At 59.1% G+C, this 10,065-nt stretch overlaps 1 protein-coding gene across 1 annotated transcript in view; it reads left to right on the plus strand.

Moving 5' to 3' along the window:
* MYT1L (myelin transcription factor 1 like) overlaps positions 1–10,065 on the plus strand; it is a 406,891-nt gene that overhangs the window by 299,971 nt on the left and 96,855 nt on the right. Inside the window, 3 exon segments of the mRNA XM_006153537.1 lie at positions 610–700; positions 2,640–2,747; positions 7,400–7,621. Of these exon segments, the coding sequence (XP_006153599.1) occupies positions 610–700; positions 2,640–2,747; positions 7,400–7,621 (421 nt within the window).

Consider the following 10,065-nt stretch of genomic DNA (forward strand, 5'->3'; position numbering starts at 1 on the left):
CCCTTTTTGGGGTGGCCAGTGCAGGCGCCCCCTCCTGTCCCTCTTGTGGTGGACAGTGCAGGGGCCCCCTCCTGTCCCTCTTGTGGTGGACAGTGCAGGGGCCACCTCCTGTCCCTCAGCTAGTCTCAGGTAGAATGCAGAGCGCCCCCAGGCTAGCCATTCTCCAGGAGGAGTGAGAGCACCTAACTCCTAGTGGACACTCGTTATTTAGTTCCTTTTATTAAAGTCAGGCTCTGGCCTCTTACGTGTACCCACCGTACTTGGGTGGCACTGGGTCTCCAAGCACAGGCCTGCTTAGTGCCCACGGCCATGAGGTCCCCCGGCCAGCCGAGCCAGCGCTGTGGGGTCCTGCTCCCTCTCCGTCAGGGTCCACTGGGTGATGGCCTTCTCAGACCCCGTGGCCCTGGCCCAGAGCACCCATTTGACATGATTCAGCGTGTGAAGGCGAGGCAGTCTTCCTCCTCCTCTGTCTGTGTCCCCAGCCATGCCCATCAAAAGCGTTGGGACTGTCTGTCGCAAACAAGCCCAGCCCTCGCCGGTTGATCGCGCAACCTCGTGTAACGCTCCCTGGTTTTAATGCTGGGCTGTTTTCTCTGCCTCCTCGTCAAGTTCTGGCCATGCACGAAAACGTCCTCAAGTGTCCCACTCCGGGCTGCACAGGGCGCGGGCACGTGAACAGCAACAGGAACTCACACAGGAGGTAAGCGGGGCCGCTCCGCGTCCGCGCCCGCGCCCGCGCCCGCCCCTCTGCGCTGCCCGGGAGAAAGCCAGGCTGTCCTCGGCACACAGCCTTGAGAGAGCACAGGTGTGGTCGCTCCGAGGGGGTGGACAGCCGCCCTCTGCTGCAGTCCGGACCTCTGGTGTCTCCGCACGTGTCCCATGGGGGCGGCAGCTCCCAGGGCCCACCCTTGGTCTGGCACCGGAGACAGAGACCAATGATTAGCGATGGCCAGAGGGCAGAGGCGAGGCCCAGGCCAGCAACTGCACAGGCCTGAGCTGGGCGGGCTGCGCTGGGCACACAGGCTTCTAACCGCAGTGGTGAGCGACGAGGGCAGTCAGGCTTCTCGTGACAAATCCCAGTCTCGGTCCCTGTCCGCTCCAGACTTGATGAGACGCACTCAGGGGGTTGTGACCCTCTGTTCTCTTCTGCAGTAGCAGGGAGTTCCGTTAGAGTCCCCAGCCTGTGACTGCACGTCAGCTAGATGAGGGAACTGGGACAAGTGCCCCCTAGTGCCTGCCGTCTGCCCGGTGCGTCTGGCTACCTGTGTCCGGCTCACAGTGAACCGGTCTCAGGTACTGGGGCTGCGGGGCTCGTGCGGTGCCGTCTCGGGGACATTTGGGTGGGCCCTTTGCTGAGCCTCAGCACACTCACACGTTTGTGGGTCATGATACACGTGTGGCACTGGCACATGTATGCGGAGGTCCATGTAGATGCAGACAGACAGGCACCGTAATTCCATGAAGCTTGAGTTAGAACGTGGGAGTCCTCCAGGGGCTCTCGTGGAGGCCGGCCCTGAAATCCAGCTCTGTAAAACACTTACGGCAGGGGCCAGCCGGCGGCGTGGAGACTAAGGCACCGAGTCCACGTGGCCACTGAGCAGGTCGAGTCTCAGACCTGGCAGCTCAGAAATCACACTGGGCGTGTGCACGCACGCTGCAGACCTCGAGGAAGTGGAGGAGAAGGGATGTGGCGTGGCCCTCCCGGGGGCTCCTCACTGTCTCTGTCTCTCTGTGTCCCTCTCTGGCAAGGAGAGCTGACCGCAGCGCTGAGGTTTTTGTGCTTTCACTCCTTCCTGTGAGCAGCGGGAGAGGGTTGGGTCGCAGGCCCAGGGCAGCCCAGCCAGGTCTGCGCTCCCCTCCTGGTACCAGCTTGCAGTTGCCATTTCAGGGCGGCTTTTTTTTTAATATTTCTGTATTTTTTTTAAAATTTTGCCACAGGAAGTTTGTGCTCACAGGAGAGATGGGGTCAAAAGCAAGAAATTGCCCCCAGGGACATGGTCACACCATAACTGCTTCCTCCCTCTCTCCCTCCTGTCAGGATGTTGGGCGTGCACACCCACCCACCTGATGTCTTCCCAGCCGGCATGTCTGCCACTCAAACCACGCAGTCGGCCATGTGGGATCCAGCTATGTTAACCACCACGCCACCAGCTGGACCACTATTCTGGGGCTTCTTTGTAAAAAGAAAAAATAGTATTATTATTTATTTATTTCTAGTTTTATTATTATTTAATTTGACCAGAGAGAGAGAGAGAGGAAAAGTGAGAGTGCAAACTGCCAGGTTCTGGACAAACCAGTCAGCCATGTGGGCACCCCAGCTACCACACCGTCTACAGGCCCCTTTCCAGGGCGTCCTCAAACCTCCTCCTACCCCAGTGGGTAGTTGCACAGGACGTGCTTAGACTCTCTGAAACGTGAAGCTCCCATGTGCTCACGACTGCACAGAGCGGCCAGACACCCCGTCTGCTGGGACGGGGAAGAAAAGCTGACCGCGCCCTTCTCCTGGCCCACCTCTGGGGACTGCCGGCGCAGGTTTGGAGGATGACACGGCCTCCCACAGTCCCACCGTGCAGGGTCTGTCGCTCAGGGCCAGGCCGTGGGGAGCCATGGCACCAGCACTCACCCCTCTGTCATTACAGCCTCTCTGGATGTCCGATTGCCGCGGCAGAGAAACTGGCCAAGGCCCAGGAGAAGCACCAGGGCTGCGACGTGTCCAAGTCCAGCCAGGCCTCGGACCGGGTCCTCAGGTACACGCCGCGATCGTCCCTCGGGCTCGGGCTCTGGGGAAGGTGCCGTTCGGACCCAGCCCCGGTGAAGGCTGTCGGCTCTCCGGAGGTCACCCTCAGCAGGCGGCGTGGGAGGGAGGGCCATGCCTGCTGGGTGCCCACTGCCCGTGTGACTTTTTCAAGGAGGGAATTGGAGGCAATATTTCTGCTTTTCTTTTTGGCGCTGATAGTTAAGGGCAATATGGGCCTAGAAAGGGAAGTTTGCAGATTAACAAGATGCTCAAAGTTGTTCCATCGTAATTTGGAGGAGGGGCATAAGGGCCTCTGCGGGCGGCGTTCACGTCTGAATGTGCACGGCAGGCGAGCAACCCTGACAAGGCCCCAGCACCCTCTGCAGAAAGCCGTCAGGGCCGCCAACTCCCTCGGCCCGGCACCCCACAGCGTGGGTATTACCACCACCACCTGACGGTGTGAAAACCCAGCGTGCAGAGAGGTTAAGCTGTCCAGCTGGGCTCGCGTCATCACTGAGGGTGGAAGGGGAGAGACTGTCGGGGCCATCTGGTTTAGCTCAGTTAGGGAAGGGCCGCAGGGGTGAGGTAAAGGGGGTCCTCAGTGGGGGTGAGGTGAAGGAACCCCGCAGAGGACAGGTGGAGCGGACCCGCAGGGGAGAGGTGGAGGGGACCTCAGGGGAAAGTGGGGAGGTGGAGCTGCCCCGCAGGGGAGAGGTGGAGGGGACCTCAGGGGAAAGTGGGGAGGTGGAAGGGGCCCGCAGGGGGGAGGTGGAGGGGACCCGCAGGGATGAGGTGGAGGGGACCGGCAGTCCGTGACCCTGTGTACCTCCCCCATTTCACGGAGCCTCCACGTCCCTCACGCCGTGTGAAAGCCGACACCCTTCACACAGCCCGTCCTTTTCTGACGGTCACAGCAGAGCCGTGACAGCCACCAACACTGTCACCACAGCACCCCCACTGTGTGGGGGCCACCATGCCGGAGCTGGGTCCAGGCTCCAAGACTTTTAGGCCATGTCCAGCCCTCACTGCTAAAGGCGCAGACGGGACGTCCTGCCCGTGCGTGCAGCATTGCGCGTCTGTTAAGCTGTTTCTTGAGAGACATCGCTTGAAGGAAATCGCTAAGCTGCTGCTGACACGTGTGTGGTCATGGTGGGCATGTCGCAGCTTTCAGAAAGGGTTTTCCAGAGTAATTAGAGCTCCTTTCTCCCCCAAGAGAAAAGCTAAAAAACAGTTTGTGGAAAATGTCAAATACTGCATTTCACAAAAATGAGAAAACAAAACCCTGCCTCTTGGAGACAATGCCACAGTAAGGGTTGGCATGTGAGCGTCTAGGTCTTCCTGTATGTCATTACCACCTACACGCACCTGCCTCACGCAGACCCGCCCTCCCTGTAACCACCGCCTTCGGATGCTGGGACCGAGCACACTGCAGGCTCCTCCCTCCTCCCCACCTTGCTCTCAGTATTGGTCACTTCAAGCACTCCCACCACCCACACCCACACGGGCACGCACACACACACCTACCCCTACACACATGCGCACGCACACACGTACACATGCATACACATGTCCACCCACACACTTGCACACACTTTCCCCCCGCATGCACATGCACACACACACGCACACACACACGTGTGTACAAACAATGCTTAAGGCTGTGTGACCCAAGCAGGGTGGTCACTGACCACAGGCGGGAATGTAGGACCCAGGGGTCATCTGGTGCAGGGCTTCCATTCAGCCACTTTCCTGGCCAGGCTGCTCAGGAGCAGGGCAGTCTCCCCCAGCACCTCACAGCATCTGCATCCAGTGCTCAATCTGCAGGGTAAGGGAAGAGACAGACAGGAGCGAGGCAGAGCATCCGAACTGAGGCTCGTTCAGAGATCTCTGCACGGGGGCACAGCAGGAACCCATTTTGAATGTGCCCGACCTTGTCCAAGCCCATGGTCTCCTCTCCTGCCCCCTGGCCTCGCTCTGCATACAAGCACACCTGCCACCTGGTGCCCAGCCCCATGCCTCCTCCCAATCCCCTAGCACCACACTCACTGGTCTCCCAGCCTGGCCCCAGGTGAGGGCGGGCTGCCTGTCTCCTGGCCTGGCCCCAGGCCGCCGCGGTGAAGGCACGTGCAGCTCTCCCGCTTCCTCGCCTTCCACTCTGCAGCCCCTCTTCCCAGAAAGCTTCCTGCCTACACAGCCTGTCCCGTAAACTCCTCGCTCCTGCAGAACCAGCTCCAAACACGGTCCCCCATCACCTTCACGGGTCTATGGATCCAGCGCCCCTTCTTCTTGAAAACTCACTTACCATTCGGACTCTTCAACATTGTCATCTCCTGCCTCTCACAGCCGGCCTAGAGACCATTGTCACTCAGGCACCCCAGCTGCTGGGAAGTGCCTGGAAAACTGCAGACAGCAGCTGCTACAGTGTTGATTGGATGAAAAGTAAATATTCTGACTTAATGAAATTTAAATAAATATGCTGATATGGTCAGCAAATTGGGCCATTAACCATGACCCATCATTATAAAGGCGGTAAGGATAAATCTTAAGTGACACGTAGTAGCTGGCTTACTTTGCTTTTTATAAAAATCTAGTTACCGAAACTTTGTAACTGCCCCCAAATATAAATGTTTGAAATAACCAGAGAACAAAAACTAAAAGTCTGTATAAGTACAGAGGTGCGTATTAAATCACGACTTACAATAGCAAAAACCTGAAAGTCGGAACACTGTTAAATAATATGGTAGTCATGGGAACCAGCAGTTAGCGTAATGGCTATGTCGCTGGACTCCCATGTAGTCGACCGCGGTTGGTGTCCCGGACCCGGTGGCTTAAAACTCACACCGGGCGCATGTGTATGCGTGCCCAAGATCCCGAGAGGAGAATAGAGGAGAAGGGATTGCGACGTGACCATCCCCTCTGGGGGGTGATTTCTCGCTTTCTGTCTCTCTGTCTCTCTCTGTCTGTCTGGCGAGCGCACGCACCCTATAGCAAAAATCTCTCCAAAAGATAAATAAAAATAATACAGTAGTCATTAATTTTAATATCATGCAGCTCTTAGAAGCTATTTTTAAAACCTAAGCAACAAAAAGGAATATTAAATTTCATGCAAAATAAAGCACAAAATACGTAAGTGTGAGATTCCAATGGGACACATAGAGTGCGTGAGGTTAACCAGAAGGACACCCCAGAACCCCGACCCTCTGTCTCTGCGGGAGTATGGCTATCACTACAGCCGCGGAGCCCCTAATATTAACCACGCATGCAACACTGCGTAATCATACACAGCAAAGCTCCGCAGCCCCTGTGGAGACGAGGACAGGAAGCTAGAAAGGGGAGACCACGCCTCGGGGTCACCGCCGCGGAGGGGCTGGCGGGTGTCATGGCGGGTGCTGTCAGGAGGGCTCTCCCCCACTTGAGCCGCAGCGGCATGGCTGGAGTCCCGGGCATCCCCGCTTTGTCACACTGTGCTGGGGACAGAGCGGTGTCTGCGGGCGAGCAAGGCATCAGGACACCGGCCTTACTCCATGACAGTGCCTCGCAGGTTGATCGTGACCCTGACGCACACACACTCGCCGCCCAGTGTTTTCTCACTACTATTTCCCGCTTTGTTGTTGATTCTTTATGTTGATTCCTTATTTTGAACACATTTTACACAAGTTAGAAAGATAGAGACACGTCAGAAATCCCTTACCATGGACGGGGACTGCGCGCAGTAAAGCTGCGAGTATCTCCACTGGCAGTCCCCTCGAGGAGACACAGAAGCCTGGGGTGCTCTAGCAGCCCGTAGGGGGTGCCCCATGCCTGTACCCAAACGCCCTCTCTTGGGGCAGGGCCGAGGGCACGGTGGCTGAGGGAGCCGGTGGGCGGTGGGGCACAGCCCCGGTGAGTGAGCGTGCCGTGAGCTCCTGGTGGGGCTCCTGGAGGCTGGCCCAGGCCACGTCGAGGCTGCAGACTGGCAGGGACACTGGCTGATGTCTGTTTCCGGGCTCCAATCACTGTACTGTGGGCATGCAGATGTTAACATCAACGGAAATCGGTGAAGGGAGCCCTCATACAACTTCTCGGAAAGTCTGAAACTATTACAAGTAAAAGCCTAAAATTCCACTTAGGAGCTAGGATGTGGGTAGGTGAGCAGGGGAACAGGCACGGCCACACGCAGGGCAGGAGGGAATCTGACGGTGTGGTAATTACCACGTGTTCCTTCACTCAGATATTCTATTCCAATGGCAAAACATGACGAGGAGGTGGAAATGCTGGAAGTGTAGGGAGACGCCCGGCAGAGCTCTGACTAGCGCCTCCACTTCCTTGTCCGAGACGGTTTGGTCTGCTTGGTCTCAGCCGGGTCCCCAAGAGCACTCCTGGTGTCCCTCTGTCCCGAGGACATCTGACGCGCTCCTGTCCTCCTCTCTCTGCACCCCGCAGGCAGGAGGAAGTCTCCACCCTCAGCCCCAGCCTGCATCTCGCCACCACTGCTGACCGGAGACAAGGGCCACGTGGAGTCTCCCATTCCCCGTCCTTTCCATTGTCGGGGCCGACTTTCGGCCGACCATCGCTCTAGTTAAACACGCTTGTCTCTTCTCAGACGTGTGTAGCCGTGCGAGGCTCGCGTGGCCTGCGCTGCGCACACGCCCAGGACGTGCCGTTTGCCTTGTCCCCTTCCAGGCCCATGTGCTTCGTGAAGCAGCTGGAGATTCCGCAGTATGGCTACAGGAACAACGTCCCCACCACCACGCCGCGCTCCAACCTGGCTAAGGAGCTCGAGAAGTACTCCAAGACCTCGTTCGAATACAGCAGCTACGACAGCCACACTTACGGCAAGCGGGCCATAGCTCCCAAGGTGCAAACCAGGGACATATCCCCCAAAGGATATGACGATGGTAGGAGGTGCACGCTCTTCTACATGAGAGACACGTTGCCATTCATGATGTTGTTGTGCATACCATGTCCCCTGCGTCGGTCCCCGCCCACCATGGCGAGGAAGGAGGGACCCGTTTCCCTCCATCTTCCCAGCCACGGCTAGCTGTTGGCAAAGGGGGGAGAGAGGAGCCATGGGCTTGTGGTTCCGTGGGACTGACGAGACAGTGTCGTGAACCATTTTTAATTAATGGCCCCCAGACAGAGCCAGGAAGCAGCGAGGTCCCCGGGTCTGAGGTGCTCTGCGCTGGGCAATGTCAGCCTTCCGTGTGTGTGGGGTCCCATCATTTCCAGCCCTCTGCCCAGCCTGTGCCCAGAGCAATCTCAGGGGGTCCCTGGGCTTTTCCCTGGCAGTGCTCACCAGGGCGGTGAGGGCACAGACAGGGCGTCGCCCTGCACCCAGCGCTCAGCAGGAGCCCAGGAGCCTTGGGGACATGAGGGAGGCAGGCATTGACCTGCCGTGCCCTGTACTGATCAGTCCTGCACGTCAACCGTGAGCCTTGGCGACTAGGTCCAAGTGGGGTGTCAGGGTGTGGTCCGACTCCATGCTCACTTTGTTCGGACTGGCTGTTTTTTGTTTTGTTTTTTAGCACTCACTGATCAATTTCAGGTTTTCTTGTAATCTCACTCATTCATTTGCAAATGGAGGGTCCGAGAGGCATAGGTGGACTCCAGCTGCCACTCGCGTCCGGACACACAGTGCCCGACCAGCCCTCCCTCAGACATGGCTTCCATACCGTCTCGGTGCGTGCTGTGGCCCTGATGGTTTAGCCATCCCTGCGACTGGACTAGCCCAGGGTAAAAGGGGACTCTGGACACGGGTGTGGCCAGCAGAGGACGTCCTCGGGGCTGGCCCTCAGGGGACCAGAGCCAGATCTGTGCTCAGCCTGTCAGAGTCCTCAAAGCGCGGCAGGCGGGAGTGCGTGTGGAGAAGGTGTCACTGCGGGACTGTGTGCAGACGCCGTGGGGAGCACATACATGACCACATGGGTCAGCTGGCATGACGGGGTGGGGCCTCTGTAGTGTGTGCGGCCTGTCACCACTGAAACACGCTGGACATGGGCACTGCATGACGCCGCCTGTCGGCCTTTCTGGGCAGCCCTCCAGCTCAGAGTTGGGGCTTGGGCTTCTTCCCCGGCCAGGCGAAGGTCGGCTGAGAGGAGACACAAACACGCTCCTCAGTTCTCGCCTTGCCTCGTGTGTCGGGCCACATGCCTGGGATCGGGCTCGGCCTGGCTGTGCTCTCGCTGCCCTGGCCCAAGGCCAGAACCTGTGAGCTCTGGGAAAGTCCTCAATGCCAGGCCCCAGGGGCCGGGCAGAGGGCATGTGGACCTCCACGCAGCTCGCGCTGAGTTCCTGCCTCGTAGGTCGAGACCGCGCCCAAGCTAAGCCAGGCTGTGGGTGACTGTGACCCTGCCTGTCCCCAGGTGGTCGCCGTGAGTGAGCAGAGGGGCTGTCGCCTGCGGTCACGCTTGGCCACGGGTGCACAAAGACCCAAGTTACTGCTCCAAAGCCGGGCAGAGACGAGCCTGATGCTGGAGAGACCTGTGCCTCCTGGGGCGAGGCAGCGAGGGCAGAGGCGTGGGGCCCTCCCCAGATGGGACGCGACCCCTGGGTCATGTGCCAGATCGGACCCCTCAGAGCCCAGTCCTGACCGCTTGTCCTGGCCGGCACCGCAGAGAGGAGCTTCCTCCTGCCCATGGCTGTACCCCTTTCTTCCCCGGAAGTGTGCGTTGGGAGATTGTGGGTGGCATGGGCAGCATTGCCCAGCCAGCGGGGCCTTGTCTGGGAGCTGGCGTGGGTTCCCGCACGAGCAGGGATCAGGACTCGGAGGAGCAACTGCGAAGGCAGGGCCCGGGGTGGGGAGGGCTGGAGCTGTAGTTCCTGAGCGGGCAGGACGTGGCTTCACACCAGTGCCACGCCGAGGAGTCTGGGCACCCTGCGGGCTCACGGCCCTGCGGGGCTGACAGAGGAGGGCAGTGGGCAGGGACAGAGCATCGCAGTCGGGCCTCCCACCACGCCACCCTCTCGCCCCGCGTCCTGAGCTAAGAATGACCTTCACGTTTCCAGGAACTTGGAGAGGCATTCTGGGACGGAGCCTCAGGAGGCGCGGTCCTGACTCAGGCAGTGTTGAGGACGGTCCAGGGCAATCCCCTCCCGGTCAGGCCTCTCTGGCAAGGCCACCCAGAGTGGAGTCGGTTGCAGCCATGACTGCAGTGACCCAGACCAAAATGGCGCCCTGTCAGGTCCTTTCGGGAGCTTCCGACCAGGGTTCAAGATGCCTCGCCTGTACCCTCCAGGGCCCAGCCCCGACACCCTCTACGTGCTTCGGAGGACTGGGCGCCGCACCTCAAGTCTTCTTTGACCCCCTTTGCCACTCCCCACACAAAGCCCCTCCCGCCCTCCCGCCCCTT

The sequence above is a fragment of the Tupaia chinensis genome, unplaced genomic scaffold (assembly GCF_000334495.1).
Source record: "Tupaia chinensis unplaced genomic scaffold, TupChi_1.0 Scaffold000377_5, whole genome shotgun sequence".
Lineage (NCBI taxonomy): Eukaryota > Metazoa > Chordata > Mammalia > Scandentia > Tupaiidae > Tupaia > Tupaia belangeri.